Consider the following 20712-nt stretch of genomic DNA (forward strand, 5'->3'; position numbering starts at 1 on the left):
ACATGCCAGTACTCCAGTCAGGGAACAAATCAGGAGCATGTACAGTGTGTGTGTGTGTGTGTGGGGGGGGGGGGGGGGGGGCATCTTGAATAGAACACATCTCACACATCTTTCGGTAATTCATTAATCATTCATCATCATGGAAGCATCCAGTCCTGGATATAAATTGTTTTGTTTGTCGTGCAAACAAAATTTCAAAGGATGTTTTTCTGGATTGAATAGAAAGGGAATAATCTGATACATGACAATCTGGGCCTGGCTATTTTTATAGGAGAGATGTCTATTTAAATCTATATGGTAATTCATTCCCAAATGCTGTCTTCTACTGAAAATATTGACAAATACTTTATCACAAAATTCAGACACCAAACTCTGAAACTTTTACTTAACTACTTACAATAGTTGCTGGAAAATGTCAATTCCATTGCTGTTTGAATTAACCTTGTTCCAATCAAATGTTGTTCAAATATGGTTACTTAATTCCCATTTAGTATTAACCTTAATACTGTTCTAGTTGATTACCATATGTATGTTGCAAGTAGAAAAAAGACAAGAAACCTACTAATTGGTACACATCATTGCCATTACCACAGCTGTGTGAGTTTGGAAACCTCTGCATCAACATCTCTCCGGCCAGATACAACGAGACAGGTAAGTATGTCTGAAATATGCATATGATCTGTGAACCTGTCGACGATTGCAACAACTGGAAAGACATATATTTTACCTTGATGGGATAAAGCTTGTATGAAGGGCCTCTTAGTGTGTCAAAAGATGTAATGTAATGTAATATAAGAGAGATTAAGTAAATCTACAGTATGGAGATAAATTGTTGGCTCACTAACAAACTCACTTGCCTGCATACATTTGCTCACCTCCTCACCCACCTTCTCCGAACTGAGCTATGCCCTCAAGCTGCACCATCCTAACTATTAATCAACAAAAAAAGGAGGAGCAGGATTAAGAGAGAAAATATCATACTGTACCTCAATAATGGAGGTATAGAGTGAGGTTCCCACGCACCTCAGAAGCTGTGCTTCCAGGAAGGTTGCCAGAGGCAATCCTTTCTAATGAGCACAGAATGAATGGCAACCCGACAACAAAGGCAGAAAAGATTTCCCAGTGCAAAATATTTCACAAAACATTTTTGCTTTTAAAACGGCATATGATCTGATGGATTAATGAAGGGAGTTTATTACTAATATGTAGTCCAATGGTTAAAGAGGTGGACCAGCAATCACCGTTCCAAATACCAGGCCAGAATTGTATCCTGGAATCATAGATGAATGAGGGGATAAACCAGAAGACACATTTCTATTTGCTATGGACAATCGCCTTCTACCTCTATCTACAGGTAATGGAGTTATTTATCCTGAACTCACCTGTACTCCCTCCACCTGGCTCTACAGTAAAAGCTTGTCCATTGTCCACAATACACCAACATGGTAAAAATACCAAGATGCTGTCAGGTTCTCCTCAATGAGAGGTGGGTGTGGAGTCAGGCGCAGCAGAGAGCTAATGTAAAGAAAATAGTGTTTATTTTACATCCCAGGAACAGGACCACAACAGTAGCCTCAAAACAACCAGAATGCAGTCCAGAAAAACACCTGTTCAACAGAACACACGAAAACGCAACCCAAACAAATGACAGTAATCGAAACAATCCCACACAAAACCAAGAGGGTAGGGCGAGATTAGAGTACCCCACTAATTAACCAAAATGGGACACAGGTGAACGACAAGACAGACAAAACCAAATGAAAAGAAAAAAGGATCTGTGGCCGCGACCGCCGAGCGCCGCCCAAACAGGGAGAGGAGCCACCTTCGGAAGTCGTGACAGTACCCCCCCCCCCCCCCCCCCCGACGTGCGGCTCTCGTAGCGCGCCGACGCCGGCCTCGAGGACAACCCGGAGGGCGAGGCGCAGGGCGATCTGGATGGAGGCAGTATAACTCACCCAGCAGAGATGGGTCCAAGATGTCCCCCACCAGCACCCAGCACCTCTCCCCCGGACCGTACCCCTCCCAATCCACGAGGTACTGCAGGCCACCCACCCGACACCTAGAGTCCAGGATGGAATGCACACTGTACGCCGGACCCCCCTCGATGTCCAGGGGGGGTGGAGGGACCTCCCGCACCTGAACGTCCTGCAGTGGACCAGCTACCACCAGCCCGAGGAGAGACACATGAAACGATGAGTTAATATGATAGTAAGGGGGAGCTGTAACCTATAACACACCTCGTTTATTCTCCTCAGGACTTTAAATGGCCCCACAAACCACGGGCCCAGCTTCCGGCAGGTGAGGCAGAGGGTCAGGTTTTGGGTTGAGAGCCAGACCCGGTCCCCCGGTGCGAACACGGGGGCCTCACTGCGGTGGCGGTCAGCACTCACCTTCTGTCGCCCACCGGCCCATTTCAGGGTGTCCTGGATGGCTCTCCAGGCCTCCTTTGAGCGCTGCACCCAATCCTCCACCGCAGGAGCCTCGGTCTGGCTCTGATGCCATGGTACCAGGACCGGCTGATAGCCCAACACGTGCTGAAACGGCGACAGGTCCGTGGAGGTGTGGAGAAGTGAATTTTGAGCCATCTCGGCCCATGGGACGAACCTTGCACACTCTCCTGGCCGGTCCTGGCAATACGACCGCAGAAACCTGCCCACATCCTGGTTCACTCTCTCCACCTGCCCATTACTTTTGGGGTGAAAACCAGAGGTCAGGCTGAACGAGACCCCCAGATGCTCCATGAACATCCTCCAAACCCGGGAAGTGAACTGGGGACCCTCAGGCACCCCGTAGTGCCAGAAGACGTGTGTAAACAGGGCCTCCGCAGTCTTCCACCATAATTTGCAAATAAATTCATAAAAAATCCTACAATGTGATTTTCTGGATGTTTTTCCTCATTTTGGCTGTCATAGTTGAAGTGTACCTATGATGAAAATTGCAGGCCTCTCTCATATTTTTAAGTGGGAGAATTTGCACAATTGGTGGCTGACTAAATACTTTTTTGCCCCACTGTATAAAGGTCCATCAGGGCCCTGTCATACCACCCCGCGCCAGCGGCCAGTGTCCGGAACTCCAGCGCGAAATCCTGAGCGCTCCTCGTCTCCTTCCTTAGATGAAACAGCCGCTCACCCGCCGCGCTGCCCACCGGTGGGTGATCGAACAAAGCCCAGAAGCGGGGAGTGAACTCTGGGTAATGGTCCCTCACCGAGTCTGGACCCTCCCAGACCACGTTGGCCCACTCCAGGGCTTTGCCCGAAAGGTAGGAGACAAGGACGTTGACATTCTCCTCTCTCTCTCTCTCTCTCTCTCTCTCTCTCTCTCTCTCTATCGAGGGATTCGGGTGAACGGTCACCAGGTAAAGTTCCATCTGGAGCAGGAACACCTTGCACCCGGCAGCCGTCCCATCGTAATCCCTCGGGAGCGCGAGCCGAATCCCGCTAGGGCTGGCCGCCGCCGGAGAAGGTGGTGGTGCAGGCTGGAAAGTGGCTGAAGACAGGGTAGGGAGGCCGCCCCTCTCCCATCTCTCCCATCTCTCTCTCACTTGATCCATAGCCGTCCCCAGACGGTGTAGCACGGCTGTATGCTGGAGGACACGCTCCTCCATGGACAGGGAGGGCACGTCCGCTCCTGCTGACTCCATGATATTCGGTGCAGGATTCTGTCAGGTTCTCCCCAAGGAGAGGTGGGTGTGGAGTCAGGCGCAGTGACAGATGCATTACCTGCAGATAACATGATTGCATGTAGTAGTTTTGTTAACACCAAATTTCACATTTGGTACACAGCTAACGGAAAATTGGCAATTTGTCCTCTTAATATCAATGACTCTAAGCCCCACTTTTTTCCATTCAGATTGGTGCTTGGCTTAGTTTATCCATCATGATACAAACTTCCTGGTAAGTGAATTGCACAAAATTTCAGCATGCAGTACAACCAATGGATTAAAATAACCATATAACGTGGGTTGTGATTTGAACTAAGCTTTTGTGGCATTTCGGAGTGATATTCTTCGAAAGTAGATAGGTATATATCCTTCATTGAAATTATCAAAAACTCACAATGTTGCCTAAGAACACAGCCATGAATAAAGAATGGTACCAACACATCCTCCGAGAGCAACTTCTCCCAACCATCCAGGAACAGTTTGGTGAAGAACAATGCCTTTTCCAGCATGATGGAGCACCTTGCCATAAGGCAAAAGTGATAACTAAGTGGCTCGGTGCACAAAGCATCGATATTTTGGGTCCATGGCCAGGAAACTCCCCAGACCTTAATCCCATTGAGAACGTGTGGTCAATCCTTAAGAGGTGGACAAACAAAAACCCATATATTCTGACAAACTCCAAGCATTGATTATGCAAGAATGGGCTGCCATCAGTCAGGATGTGGCCCAGAAGTTAATTGACAGCTTGCCAGGGTGGATTGCATAGGTCTTGAAAAAGAAGGGTCAACAGTGCAAATATAGACTCTTTGCATCAACTTCATGTAATTGTCAATAACTGCCTTTGACACTAATGAAATGCATGTAATTATACTTCCGTATTCCATAGTAACATGACAAAGATTTTTTTATTTTGACCTTTATGTAACTAGGCAAGTCAGTTAACAACAAATTCTTATTTTCAATGACGGCCTAGTAGGCTAACTGCCTGTTCAGGGGCAGAACGACAGATTTGTACCTTGTCAGCTCGGGGGTTTGAACTTGCAACCTTCCGGTTACTAGTCCAACGCTCTAACCACTAGGCTACCATTGTCTAAAGACACTGAAGCAGCTAACTTTGTGGAAATTAATGTTTGTGTCATTCTCAAAACTTTTGGCCACGACTGTAGATGGGTGAGAATAAACATATATTTAATCAATTTAGAATTCAGGCTGTAACAACAAAATGTGGAATAATTTAAGGGGTCTGAATACTTTCTGAAGGCACTGTAGTTTGTAACAGCACAGGTTTGTATGTGCCTAGCTGTTTGCCACTTAGACTTCGGCAACAATGTTACTAAATATGAATTTGATCTCCCCCTGCCATAGCGAGCTAACGGTGTCAGACGTCAGCTAGCCATTTTTCTGAACAGGCGAGATCATGCACCAGGAGCATTTATAGGGATATAAATGTCATTGCAAAAAAGCTGAAACAAATTAAAAAGGGAATCCTAGAAGTCATTCCAGAGTTTGATGTGACTGGGTTCGCTTTTGATACCTGTTTTTTTAAAGAAAATCTCCATTACACTCTGGAGTAGGGGTAGAACCCTCTCTATATATATAGCCACAGGAAGTAGGGGTGCCGAGGGTGCTATTTTTTAAATGCATACATAGTGGAGGAGGGGTCTTTTTGAGGTGGAGGTAAGAGGTGCTTTGGACCTGGAGGATTCATGGGGCTGGTAGCAGAGAGAGCAAAGACCTCTGGGTACGATGGTCAGGAGTGGCAGGGTGATTAGGGGGATAAGAGTGTTGATATCGCAATAACAACACTGTAAAAATTGACATTGTTTATTCATGGTTTTCTGAGAGGTTTTCATTGTTTTCAGGCCCATTGAGAAAGGAAGATCGTGTTTTGATGTGCTTTTGACTTACCCATCTGAATACTGTTCACTCTTTCAAATGTAAAATTTGCAAAAATGTAAACTGAAGAAAAAGTATTGAAGTCAACGGGTGTGTTTGAATGATAGAAAACAATGATCGACAGGGGGATGATAAAAAGTGCGACACATCCTGTCTGTGTATTATGGTCCACCACTGTTCAGTTGGCTGTAAATAAATGACCGAACGTCATACAATTTGCAGAGTTCTATGTCAAAGCTGAAGTGCTGCACACGCGAGTGACAACAAAGATAGACTACAATTGAAGGCTTCTAAAAGAACGAAGGGGAGGGTGACAACAAAGAAGGAAAGAACGGTGCACTTATTGAAGCAGCAGAGTGAGATATTGAAAGTGGCTGCCACATAGCTCAAATCGACTTTTGAACACGGCCTAATGAATCCCGGAGCATATCAAGTTAAAGGAGTTACAAATTCTACTCCTAGTCGCATGACAATTTGTGCAAATGTTTAATAATCTGTTCTGGCACAAAGCAATATTCAGTACAAATAGGATTTCTTATTCTTTGCAATGAACAAGATAGTAATGTGGGGGGACATTGAACGGCATACAAATTACATTGAGCTCTCAAAGTGAACCCTAGTGCTCATGAGGGAAACACACACATACAGAGAAGTTATTCGCTTTAGGTAGAAAGTGCTAAGTGCACCTGCAAAAGTAATGCAGGCAAACTGACAAAGTGCTTGGTGTGGTTTCACCATTGTTAAAAAATATCTACCTGCATTTTCTCCCAACATAGTTGCATTATACGCAGATCTACATGGGTTTTATCAAACGTAAACAGTACAAATGCGAACAAATATATCTTTACAGCTCTACAGAGAGATCCTGAGACAGAGGATAGGCTATATTGAAGGCACACTTTATCCTGCAAGTACACAGTGTAAGGCTCTCGACTCTGTCTCGCACTCAATGCATATTTTGCGAAGTGGGGCACGCCATTCTAATTTTGGAATGAAGGAGAGGATAATATGAAAATATCCACAGTATGGCCCTGGAAGACTGATAGGGATCTGGTAAAAAAAAAGAAGGTAGTGCACTATATAGGGAATAGGGTGCGATTTGGGAAGTATTAAATGTTTCATCAGTAGCTAGTGAAACAATTGCAACAACAGTCGTAAGAGAATGTCAAGGGGCAACATAGTAGCATGTGTTGACCTTTGAGGAAGAGCTGTTTCCTAGCCATGTCATTTGGCATGACAAGGTCTGAGGAAAATCTGTGTTTCACCACACCACGATTAAGTGTGTCTGTTTTTCATCATAATTAAGAAATCCCCAAAAATAACTTCATGGACAAAATGTATACATTGATGAAGCAGGTAGACCAATCACTTACCAATCATTTACTTGCCCTTATTTCACTCTGCAATTGCATTATATGTGTTATTTACGGTTAACATTTGCATAATAACATACTATAACATTATTGTGCCAACTGGCAGAAGTAAAACAAACTAAATCTATCTACAAGCTTAGACCTGAGATATACAGCGCTAGGTGCTGTTCAGTGATATGTGGTGAACGTTGGGACTCAGGCGCTCTCTGGGACAGGTGAGTTCTGAGTTTTCATAGGCATTTCGCCGGACACGTCCACTTTGTTGTCATAAGTAGCATGGTTGTCCTCCTCATGTTGGTACCTGGCAAAGTTGACAAAGACCTGTGGATGAAGACAGGGTGGTAAGAGTAGATGCAGGAGGGCCTTGCATGTCACATGCACACACACATCTGCTCATATGAATGGGTCTCAGTTTAGTTAGTTTGAAGTTGGTTAGGTTTTCAGAATTATTGAAGAATTTCAACCGAAAGTCATTCAACGTATCCGATCTGTTCATCCTAATGACATTTCAACAAAACACACTGTGAAACGAGACCGAAGGCATCATGATAATGATCCCTCCCCCCCACAACAATATTTACAACACTTTCTTTATTAACCTTGGTCTGTGTAACGGGGTGAGGAAACAACGGTAAAGTATGAAGAAAAGAAGAAAGCGAAATAAAGCAAAAAAGGCCTGTGAAAGCCACCATATATTTTAAGATATGAAGTGACTTTATATGTATAGGCCTAAGAGGAAATGGGGGATGGCCAGATTGTATAACAAATCCCATGTCTCGGATCAACACAACTAATATTATGCCATGCTATCTCAGGGAACGAGTGTAGCCACTTAAGCGGAGATTGTTTCTGCAGTGAAACAACAGTTTACAGGGGATGTTTATTCTTCTCCGCCTAGTCCATTAGGCGCTGCCTATGAAGTACATCTTTCTCAACAGTTACAGCCTATAAAATAATGCCACACAATATGCCTACGATCACCTTTGAGGCATAAAACAAGTGCCCTTTTATTTTCTTTGGGCAGCAAAGACAGACAAAAGGAGGAACGATGAAAACAAAAACCAAAAACTTCCACCACCCCTCCTCAGCTCTTCCTCCTAACACAGTCATCTTCTGAATCCCTTGTGGAATCAAGTTCACTCTTCTAACTTCAGCGTCAAAGATAAAGCCCGGACTCTGTTTTAAATCAGCCTGGCATGTTTCATTTGAGATGAAAGGGGAAGGTTCCACCAATTTTCGTGATCCGTTCCGGTTTCAGATAATGTCGGCCATCTTAATTGGAACTAGAAAGTCTTCGTTTGAGACTCAAGAGAAACGTCAGACGGTACGGTAGGTATGTGATACCTTTGATGGAGGAGGATCCTGGGCGTTAGATCCCGTTGAAACACACTTCCTGTTAAATTGAGGAGGACTAGTGCTGTGAAGAACCGTACTGCTGGGCTCTTTGGGATTTTGAGATTGACAGACTAAAGTTTAGCAAATGCAACAGGCTTCCTTACAAAAGAATGGCTGACAAAACTTCTTTCTATAACTTCACCATTATTACATCTTATTAAGGAGGGAATGAGGAAGTGTAAAAACAACATCAATGCATTTCTCCATGCCTATCTTCAATTCCACCTATCAGGGGATTATTTGAATCTTAACCCCAGATGCCATTGGTTGAATACAGTATGCTGAGAGACTTAAAACATTTATGCCTTTAGCTTTCCATATCAGAGTTTGACAGCGCTTTATAAAACGGGTTGTATGGATCCTGGGTGTTGATTGGTTGATATGCGGGAGTGGTGGGCCAACAAAATACCATGACGTGTTAATGTCACAATTCCATTGTCCTCCATTGTTTTAATCTCGCTACTATTTGGTTTGCAACATTCTGGGGTTGTTTAAACCTACTTGTCTGCCTCTATGACCTGTGCAACAATGTTTCATTTTACAAATGGGATCTCTCCCATGCCAGCAGGCTAGCTAGCCCAAGAATGAATGTGGAACTAATAATTCACCATGGAAACCATAAACACTCGGAATTCCATTCATTCATTTTCAGCGCAGTGCAGCATATGTAGGCCTATTGGATATTTATTAAATCATAATTTTATGAAGTTCTTGTCTCTCATCATCTTTGAATCTCTGCGAGCTACCGACATGCCAATGATTTGTTTAGCATAGCAACGTCTAATGAATAGAATGATTAGAATTAACGACTTGGTCAAAACATGTAAAAGAACTTCAGAATGCAAAAGTTATCCGATGCAGACCTGGAGGCAAGGGAAATAATGGCTGTGAGTGGCCATCGGTGTGACAGCTCACTAAAAAGTTATTGGCAGCCTAACATGGAGAACAGAAAACGCCGGAGTACCATTTTATCTGGCTACAACGTGAGTGGGACGTACCATTCTCTGCCAAAGAAGAGGAAGCACTGGTTGCCACCAACCACAGGCCTTGGATTCGCTTCAGGCCTCAGAACAGCCCTTGTTGGGAGTTGTCACGCAATCATTTCTGGGTTTTCAGGCAGTATTACTTAAATATACTATAATGTTCTCTGCGCAAACTATATAATACCCAGAACACATACTGGAACACAATTCTAGGTTGACTACTGTGTATTTGTCAAGGTTGGAAATAATGTATTGTTTGTGAACGCATTCCAACACCCATTCTGAACAATAGAGAATTCTATATAGCAGAGCTACGTAAGTGGTCAAAATGTTGTCACCAATAACCCACATGGGAGCAGAGATTGCACTATGCAACATAGTTTTATCCTTTAGTGAATATATTTGATATCCCGCAATCTGCTCAAAAAGGCATTGGATGTGTGCAGCTGTGCTTGTAATGTTTTCAAATACTAGCATTTCATACGCCACATGCAGTATTAACATCTCTTCTCCCACTGTACTCACCACAAACATGTTTCTCCAATCACCTCTAATCTTCTAAGCATTAGTTTATTATAACTTAGACTTCACGCTCCGGCGCTTGTGACTGACATTTAGTTAATAACAGATGGGTATGGGTATTAACTATGGCATTTGGGTGTTTATTAGATGGCCGCCGACGCGTGGCAAGGAGAAGGACTCAGAGGCGCTCAATTAACCTCGCTGCCGTGGCGGTGGAGTCCCAGTGCGCCACATGCGCCACAATGCATGTTTTAAATACAGGCCACCCCAGTCCACGTCAGCTATATGCTAGTTTGTTCCGTTGTTCTTTGAAATGCTCTCTGTAGTGTGTGGTGCAAAAAAACAAAAAACGTTTCTTCAGGGACGAACAGTAGAAGTGGTGACACAGTAGATTGAGGTGACACTTAGCTTTCCATGTATAAGGGACATAGAAGCTGCATCAGTGTTTACTACTCATTCTCAGACACTAGGTAACCCTTTGTTTTCCATAAAGGGGAAGATACTGTATCTTTGAAAATGTCAAGTGCTCAAGTTAATTGTGTATTTTAGTTATAGAGAAACAATGAACAGATGGCGGAAAACAACGCAAATGTGCATTTGATCAGGGTTTCCCAAACTCGGTCCAAAAAACGTTGTATGCTTTAAAAGCCAGGATGTTATACTAATTTCTGCTTTTCTTCTAGTAGAATTCACTGCACAATATTGAGGAAGAGTCGTCATGACAACAGCTGATAATCAGCTGAGGGAATGCTCTGTACCAAAATGAATGAACGGAGGGAATCAACACAACTGTGTATTAGATGACACATTCTCAGTCGGATGAGACTAGTATGCTGAAATGTGTAGCTTATAGTATTCGCTTTTACTAAACAGTACATTCTAAATAGTATGTAGTACGATTAGTGTGTAGTTTTAGTAAGTAGTAAGTGAGACAGATTTCAGACAAGACCACTAGGTTGTTTAAGTAAGTTGTAGGCAAGACACATTTCGGACACGGAACCTTTCTTTCAATAAAGTCATTAATTCCTCAGCCTTATTGCCGGATCAATATGAATTGTAGTGTGAGCCAGATCTTACATGTTGGGGTCTATTTTAACAAACCTACAGCAATGGTAAATCTTAGCGCAGGCGGTAGCGCTGTAGGTTCAGGCATGTATCAGAACAATTTTCTGTTATTTTTACAATTATCCGGGAACTTGCTGGAGTTGGTGCATAAGGGCTGGGATTTGATGAATAAACAAGATGTGGGTGTGTCGAGGCATGGCCCCTCACTGGCCAATCAGAACTTGCTCCATGGCGAAATATGTGGATGCTTCAAATTCTGTATTTACGTCTTCTATGTATTTCCATGGAATCAACTCAAATCCCATTGTTAGTCTGTTATAGTTTGTTAAATGGCTTACAGGAACAAAATAACAAAATGTAGACCCATCTTTGCTAAATACGTTCATTTGAACCCATTTGCAGTCCACATTGGTCTAAGTAATTGCATTGCTTCAATAGCATTCACAATGATATAAGGGCAAGGCCTACTGTAAATTGTAGTATGGCTGAGCGTGGACAAGCCAAAAATTGTCAATAAGCAAGATTAACTTAATTATTGATAAGGTCTAAAAAAAGAACAAATTATTCTAAACTAAACAAAACTTGTTTTAAAATAGGCTGTCACACTTACAGGCACCTTAATTTCTCCCTGCGGTCATATAATACTAAAACAACGCAGACTATGGAGGGTTTTACGCACATCCTAACATTTCACAGTAGCTGGACAAAGATCCAATATAAATAGAAAGGGAGAATGTCCACTCACCGTTATACTGCTCCTAAATAGGCCTATGTTTTATGAACCTAATCGGAAACATCTTACAGATCAGATCTAACAGATCGCATTCACACATCTCCAGAAGTTCCATTGCAAGCACGCCACGGACGTTGTCACTATAAAACCAGGAAGGTGAATCATTCTAATAATAAAAAGACACGCATTGCTGTTGAACCAGCCTTCGATATAGCAGGCCTAAGGGTGGGCTCGGCTCGGGTTTTGAAAATATGAAACGGAAAACAAGCTATTTTTTACAGGTTACAGATAACCTCTAAATATGAGGTTCACCGGTATTCACAAAGGTTCTCATCTCTCGTTTCATGATGGGCATGGGCACTTAGCCTAAATCATGGAGGGGGTTTTACGCATATCCAATACAGGACCAGCATGGCTAAAAATCATGTGTGCTTGCCTACAATGCATAGATAAAAAGGGTATATCAGCTGTTTTACTCCTTTCAAACTGGATATTTTAATAAAGCTTTGGTGATTAAGATTTATTTCCAAGCAGTCTTAGGAGCCAAACCCTTTATCGACAGTCTTGACTACTTCGCGATTGCATTGGTCAGAAAAAATATATATAACTTAATTGAGAGGGGAGGCTATGCTTGGTGTCTAACCAAATACAATTAAATGGGGGGAAAAAGTTTTTTATGTTTATAAACACAAAGTATACAGGCACCCAAAGCACATTTAGCAAATATTCTTCCATGCGCATATGGGCAGTGTGCATCACAGCTGTATAGGCTGAGTTTCCGCTGTCAAAATTCATTCCATAACCAACTGCGTTACTGTTAAAATCAGCTTTTGGTTGGTCTTAAATATCCCCATCAGCGCTTCCTGAAATTAGCACTTTGGATCATGTTTTTAATGACACTCCTCAAATATTTCCACCCGCCCATCTGTGCGCCAGCGAGCTGATAAGACAGGTAAATTAAAAACCTGGCATTAGGGCTGTAAAATGCCAGTGCGTCAGTTTTTACATGACGAAGTTGCAAACTAACGTGCGTTTGATACTAGTGCCGTCGTAACACCAGCCGAAAATAGAACCCTGTAGGTCAGAGCTCTCCTCAATAAATCACCAGCTGAAAGGTGACTGTCTGGTCTCCGTCCCCATAGGTGTTTTTTGTTTTACCCCCTTTGTGTTTTAGTGCAATGACCTTATAGCCTGCGTGTGATTTTTTACTTACGCTGTGATCTGGTAAATATGCTCCATAGCTGCATTGGCGAACATTTCTCTTGTTTTCTTTCTTTCTTTCTCTCTTTCTTTCTTTCATTTTTATTTTCTTTATTATTTTATCTCTTTCTTTCATTATTTTCTTTATTTTTTCTTTCCTCTCCTGGCAGGTGCTTTCGAGAGGCTCTCAGACTGAGGGTTGTTTTTATCTAGGCAGGCCTTCTTTCCCCTCCTTTTCTCCCAAAGGATGAGTGGACAGGTGACCTTTGCTGGGCCCTCTTAAGGTGCTCTAGTCTACCCAGACCTCTCCACTGCTGTGCTAATGTTCATCATTGAGGGCGAGGCACACTCTCCTCTCAGAGGCTTGATTACATCAGATCTCAAGCTTCACACATCCAATTGGAAACGTGAGGTGAGGCAGTTGACATTCAACAGCAAGACTAACAGCATTCAGTGTACAAGTCTTAAAGGAAATGTGTTGTATAGATAATATATGCCTTCATTGCCATAACAGGGATGGGCAACTCCACTCCTGGAGTGCCGGCAGATGTTCACCCAGCTTTAACACACGTGCCAAAAAAAGAAACACCCTCTTGCCCTCCAGGATCAGATTTGCCCTCACCAGCCTTACAACTTGATTTGTTGACTCAGCAATGTTAGTGCAAGGAAGGAAGAAAATGCCCTGTGTGTCCCCACAACATAGTTAAATAAAATACCATAGAAACACTGTAGTATCTCTATGGTCCTCACCCAGAAAAACTACTGAATGAAGGGTTAACCTGATCCAACCTGAAAAACTACTGAAAAACTACTGAATGAAGGGTTACCTGATCCAAAGTGGTCTGGGAGACAGAGTAGTCCTCCACACCCAGCCTCTGCTGATGAGTGGTGAACTGGCTGAAGATGCTGACCAGAGCGCCCTTGCTGAGGGGGAGCTGGTACTGCAGAGTGTTGTGGTGCTTCTCCTTCAGTATGCTACCCGGAAAGGTCTCGTGAACAAACTCCTCCACGGGGCCCAGAGCGGGGGGCGAGCCGCCCACCCTCACGATCACAGTGTAGCCGTCCCCGAACCTGGAGAAAACATACACTAATGAATAAACACATACACATCAATCAAAGCATATGGACAGACAAAGGCACAAACACATAGCTACAAGTACACACATCAAGCAACGCACAAAGGCAAATGTGCAAGCAGACACACACAGTCACACACACACACACACACACACACACACACGCCCTAGTGGCGGTGCCCTAGTGGCGGTGCCCTAGTGTTAACATAAACATGTGATAAAAGAAGGAGGGATAGAGGGATGGAATGTAAGAGAGAGTGAGCGAGGGAGGGGGACGTATAATTTATCTTAATTTCCCCAGCTGGTTGAAAGCTCCCGGTGCATGCTGCAAGTCGAGGAGCAGGTGCGTCACAAGCAGGCAAGAGCGGTGTGAGTCGGCACAACCGAGAAACTTGTGAGTTGTTTGTCTCCTGAAGGAATTTTCCTTCCACCTCCTTTCCTCCCATCCTTATCTATCCCTCCCTCCCTTGTTTGTGTTTGTTAATAAGGTGCTGACGCTAGGAGCACTGTCTAAGTCCTGAGTTTGCACAAAGCCATGAGTTGGCATGTAGATTTACCCATGGTGCTTTGGGTGTACCTATAAGTAGTGGATCATGGTGTGACATGTGGGGTGCATCCAGACACACAGTTCCTACACAGGTCTGTAAAAATGATCAAATCTTTGCAATACCTGGGGAGTTGAATATCATCTGTGTCCCAAATGGTTCCGTATAGGGAATAGGGTGCCATTTGGGACTCAACGGTAGTGTTTAATATCTGGACTATTTAAGTGTTTAATATCTCAGCAATCACATTAACATTATGTAACACTCTGTACAGACTGTGCATATGTGGAACACACCTTGTGCTATGGACGAGGTTGGGGGGTATAGTGTCTTCTCTGTCATCAGACTTGAAACACCTTGATATGAGCCATCTTGGCCATCTTAAAGCCGATCCCAATCTAAGGACATATATTTTCAGGGTATGTATACCTCTGCCAAGTCTAATGTCTCAGTCCCAGTATTTATTTATATGTTTACTAAAAAATAAAAATAGAAAAAACTGAATGCCTCAAAATAATTAGGTAGGAGTAGTAATTAGTTGTTTGGAGGTTATTGTGAATCCAAAATCAGATTTTTCTGACTCATTATTTCGGGGTCTCTTAAGAATGTACAAACAAAGACATTGTGGCACACGTGATGAGGTTCGCTCGTATTGAGCGTTGCTCATTCATTCCCTTTCCAATTCAGTAACATGGTGCATTCTGACATGAATAAAAAATATTTCCCGATTCTCATTAAATGCTCCCTCACAGTTGGAATAGGCTACTCTGGACATGCGTTGGTAGTACCCAACTCACTAACAATCGCCAGCTCGCTAATGGCCTGGTACTCAGGGCTCTATTGTCCCTCTAACCACTCTGACATCAATGGAAAAACAACCGAAGATCACATCAAACACTTCATCAAAACAGTATAATGATTTAAAAACTCACTTCACTGTGATGATCAATTTGAAGAAACAAGTTTAACAACAGGTTGAAACTGAATGGAAAACATGGTCGTTGTGGATGTTGTTAAAATCCAAACGCAACAAAATGGACAGCGCTTTCTAAGGTGAAGATTAATTCGAAACACCCATACGCATAATACAGCTTATCCATACGCCCATATTTGACCCCAAGCCCTCACAAAAAACGGAATTAACTTCTTATGGCTGGGGGCAGTATTGAGTAGCTTGGATGAATAAGTTGCCCAGAGGTTTTTGCTTGCTACTCAGTCCCAGTTGCTAATATACAGTGCCTTGCGAAAGTATTCGGCCCCCTTGAACTTTGAGACCTTTTGCCACATTTCAGGCTTCAAACATAAAGATATAAAACTGTATTTTTTTGTGAAGAGTCAACAAGAGTGGGACACAATCATGAAGTGGAACGACATTTATTGGATATTTAAAACTTTTTTAACAAATCAAAAACTGAAAAATTGGGCGTGCAAAATTATTCAGCCCCCTTAAAAGTTAATACTTTGTAGCGCCACCTTTTGCTGCGATTACAGCTGTAAGTCGCTTGGGGTATGTCTCTATCAGTTTTGCACATCGAGAGACTGAATTTTTTTCCCATTCCTCCTTGCAAAACAGCTCGAGCTCAGTGAGGTTGGATGGAGAGCATTTGTGAACAGCAGTTTTCAGTTCTTTCCACAGATTCTCGATTGGATTCAGGTCTGGACTTTGACTTGGCCATTCTAACACCTGGATATGTTTATTTTTGAACCATTCCATTGTAGATTTTGCTTTATGTTTTGGATCATTTCTTGTTGGAAGACAAATTTCCGTCCCAGTCTCAGGTCTTTTGCAGACTCCATCAGGTTTTCTTCCAGAATGGTCCTGTATTTGGCTCCATCCATCTTCCCATCAATTTTAACCATCTTCCCTGTCCCTGCTGAAGAAAAGCAGGCCCAAACCATGATGCTGCCACTACCATGTTTGACAGTGGGGATGGTGTGTTCAGCTGTGTTGCTTTTACGCCAAACATAACGTTTTGCATTGTTGCCAAAAAGTTCAGTTTTGGTTTCATCTGACCAGAGCACCTTCTTCCACATGTTTGGTGTGTCTCCCAGGTGGCTTGTGGCACACTTTAAACAACACTTTTTATGGATATCTTTAAGAAATGGCTTTCTTCTTGCCACTCTTCCATAAAGGCCAGATTTGTGCAATATACGACTGATTGTTGTCCTATGGACAGAGTCTCCCAATTCAGCTGTAGATCTCTGCAGTTCATCCAGAATGATCATGGGCCTCTTGGCTGCATCTCTGATCAGTCTTCTCCTTGTATGAGCTGAAAGTTTAGAGGGACGGCCAGGTCTTGGTAGATTTGCAGTGGTCTGATACTCCTTCCATTTCAATATTATCGCTTGCACAGTGCTCCTTGGGATGTTTAAAGCTTGGGAAATCTTTTTGTATCCAAATCCGACTTTAAACTTCTTCACAACAGTATCTCGGACCTGCCTGGTGTGTTCCTTGTTCATCATGATGCTCTCTGCGCTTTTGACGGACCTCTGAGACACTCACAGTGCAGGTGCATTTATACGGAGACTTGATTACACACAGGTGGATTGTATTTATCATCATTAGTCATTTAGGTCAACATTGGATCATTCAGAGATCCTCACTGAACTTCTGGAGAGAGTTTGCTGCACTGAAAGTAAAGGGGCTGAATAATTTTGCACGCCCAATTTTTCAGTTTTTGATTTGTTAAAAAAGTTTTAAATATCCAATAAATGTCGTTCCACTTCATGATTGTGTCCACTTGTTGTTGATTCTTCACAAAAAAATACAGTTTTATATCTTTATGTTTGAAGCCTGAAATGTGGAAAAAGGTCGCAAAGTTCAAGGGGGCCGAATACTTTCGCAAGGCACTGTATGCATATTATTAGTATATTTGGATAGAAAACACTCTGAAGTTTCTAAGAATGTTTGAATGATGTCTGTGAGTATAACAGACCTCATATGGCAGGCAAAAACCTGAGAAAAAAATCCAACCAGGAAGTGGGAAATCTGAGGTTGGTCGTTTTTCAACTCATTCCCTATTGAAGATACAGTGGGAAATTGGTTATGTTGCACTTCCTAAGGCTTCCACGAGATGTCAACAGTCTTTAGAAACTTGTTTGAGGCTTCTATTGTATAGGAGGGGCTCATAAGGGCTCTTTGAGTCAGACGCTCGTTCACGTGAGAGGTATCTCGCGTTCCATTGCTTTTCTACAGACAAAGTAATTCTGGAACATTATTGAAGATTTATGTTAAAAACATCCTAAAGAGTGATTCTATACATAATTTGACATGTTTCAACGGACTGTAACAGAACTTTTTGACATTTCGTCTGCTCCTAGTGAACGCGCTTCGTGACTTTGGATTTGTTTACAAAATGCGCTAACAAAAGTAGCTATTTGGACTTAAATCATGGACATTATCGAACAAAACAAACATTAATTGTGGAACTGGGATTCCTGGGAGTGCATTCTGATGAAGATCATCAAAGGTACAGTGGGGAGAACAAGTATTTGATACACTGCCGATTTTGCAGGTATTCCCACTTACAAAGCATGTAGAGGTCTGTAATTTTTATCATAGGTACACTTCAACTGTGAATCTAAAACAAAATTTCAGAAAATCACATTGTATGATTTTTAAGTAATTAATTTGCATTTTATTGCATGACATAAGTATTTGATACATCAGAAAAGCAGAACTTAATATTTGGTACAGAAACCTTTGTTTGCAATTATAGAGATCATACGTTTCCTGTAGTTCTTGACCAGGTTTGCACACACTGCAGCAGGGATTTTGGCCCACTCCTCCATACAGACCTTCTCTGGATCCTTCATGTTTCGGGGCTGTCGCTGGGCAATACGGACTTTCAGCTCCCTCCAAAGATTTTCTATTGGGTTCAGGTCTGGAGAATGGCTAGGCCACTCCAGGACCTTGAGATGCTTCTTACGGAGCCACTCCTTAGTTGCCCTGGCTGTGTGTTTCGGATCGTTGTCATGCTGGAAGACCCAGCCACGACCCATCTTCAATGCTCTTACTGAGGGAAGGAGGTTGTTGGCCAGGATCTCGCGATACATGGCCCCCTCCATCCTCCTCTCAATATGGTGCAGTCGTCCTGTCCCATTTGCAGAAAAGCTTCCCCAAAGAATGATGTTTCCACCTACATGCTTCACGGTTGGGATGGTGTTCTTGGGGTTGTACTCATCCTTCTTCTTCCTCCAAACACGGCCAGTGGAGTTGAGACAAAAATAGAGCTTTTTGGTCTAATCAGACCACATGAACTTCTCCCATTCTTCCATCCTGGCTTGAGCAGGGGGACCTTGTATGCGCTGCAGGATTTTAATCCATGACGGCGTAGTGTGTTACTAATGGTTTTCTTTGAGACTATGGTCCCAACTCTCTTCAGGTCATTGACCAGGTCCTGCCGTGTAGTTCTGGGCTGATCCCTCACCTTCCCCATGATCATTGATGCCCCACGAGGTGAGATCCTGCATGGAACCCCAGACCGAGGGTGAATGACCATCATCTTGAACTTCTTCCATTTTCTAATAATTGCGCCAACAGTTGTTGCCTTCTCACCAAGCTGCTTGCCTTTTGTCCTGTAGCCCATCCCAGCCTTGTGCAGGTCTACAATTCTATCCCTGATGTCCTTACACAGCTCTCTGGTCTTGGCCATTGTGGAGAGGTTGGAGTCTGTTTGATTTAGTGTGTGGACAGGTGTATTTTAAACAGGTAACGAGTTCAAACAGGTGCAGTTAATACAGGTAATGAGTGGAGAACAGGAGGGATTCTTAAAGAAAAAGTAACAGGTCTGTGAGAGCCGGAATTTGTACTGGTTGGTAGGTGATCAAATACTTATGTCATGCAATAAAATGCAAATTAATTACTTAAAAATCATACAATGTGATTTTCTGGATTTTTGTTTTAGATTCCGTCTCTCACAGTTGAAGTGTACCTATGATAAAAATTACAGACCTCTACATGCTTTGTAAGTAGGAAAACCTGCAAAATAGGCAGTGTATCAAATACTTGTTCTCCCCACTGTAAGTGAATATTTATAATGTTATTTCTGACTTCTGTTGACTGCACAGTATGGCCGATATCTTTTGGCTTGTTTGGTACTCAGTTTATTGCATGGTTTGCTTTTTCCGTAAAGCTTTTTTGAAATCTGACACAGCGGTTGCATTAAGGAGAAGTGTATCTAAAGTTCCATGCATTAACACTTGTATTTTCATCAACATTTATTATGAGAATTTCTGTAAATTGATGTGGCTCTCTGCAAAATCACTGCATGTTTTTGGAACTACTGAACATAACGCGCCAATGTATACTGAGATTTTTTGATATAAATATGAACTTTATCAAACAAAACATACATGTATTGTGTAACATGAAGTCCTATGAGTGTCATCTGATGAAGATCATCAAAGGTTAGTGATTCATTTTATCTCTATTTCTGATTTTTGTGACTCTCTTTGGCTGGAAAAATGGCTGTGTTTTTCTGTGACTTGGCTCTGACCTAACATAATCATTTGTGGTGCTTTCGCCATAAAGCCTATTTGAAATCGGACACTGTGGTGGGATTAACAAGAAGTGTATCTTTAAAATGGTGTGAAATACTTCTATGTTTGAGGAATTTTAATTATGAGATTTCTGTTGTTTTGAATTTGGCGCCCTGCACTTTCACTGGCTGTTGTCATATCGATCCCATTAGTGGGATCTCAGCCCAATATTTTTTTTTAATAATGATTTTGCCATTACACAATACATAGCCGAATAGCCTACCGCATATTATGCACGGCAGAAAGAAACACAGATTTAAGATTTCTTTGGTACTTGGTAATTGGTCTAGCCTATACTCCAAAATTCTACAAATTCTAGTCATCGCCTTTGAGTGTGGACTGTTTTATGCATACTGGATGGACTGGTTACCTAATGCTTCGCTCCAACATTTCTATCAATGAGTCTGGGAGAGAACATAGGCGATGCTGTTGGTTCATTGATTGTGCAGGGCGGCTTACAGAGTTAGCCTACAATTACAGTGAATTTGTATTTGATTTTGAATAGCATAGTAATAGGGCATTTTTTATATTTTCATAATCAATAAGCTGACATTACCTTTAGCAACAGAATATCTCACCACCGTGTGCTTCTATTCCTTTCTCGAGCGCAGAGAGAGGGGCTGTCAACAGTGTAATGAAATATGTTTTGTTGTGAAAACATGTTACTATGGATGTTTCCGAACATACTTCACATTTCCCAAATTAAGCACTGGGTAGCTGCT

The 20712-nt window shown here is 42.5% G+C and overlaps 1 protein-coding gene across 1 annotated transcript in view; it reads right to left on the minus strand.

Annotated features, from left to right (window-relative positions):
- Positions 1–6026: 6026 nt before the first annotated feature.
- LOC110500599 (phospholipid-transporting ATPase ABCA1) overlaps positions 6027–20712 on the minus strand; it is a 279746-nt gene continuing 265060 nt past the window's right edge. Inside the window, exons 48-49 of the mRNA XM_090214665.1 lie at positions 13656–13899; positions 6027–7251 (exon numbers count right to left, since the gene is read on the minus strand). Of these exons, the coding sequence (XP_090070791.1) occupies positions 7126–7251; positions 13656–13899 (370 nt within the window). The 3' untranslated portion in view covers positions 6027–7125. The remainder of the gene's footprint in view (positions 7252–13655; positions 13900–20712) is intronic.

The sequence above is a fragment of the Oncorhynchus mykiss genome, chromosome 21 (genome assembly GCF_057628025.1).
Source record: "Oncorhynchus mykiss isolate SJ-2025 chromosome 21, ASM5762802v1, whole genome shotgun sequence".
Taxonomy (NCBI): domain Eukaryota; kingdom Metazoa; phylum Chordata; class Actinopteri; order Salmoniformes; family Salmonidae; genus Oncorhynchus; species Oncorhynchus mykiss.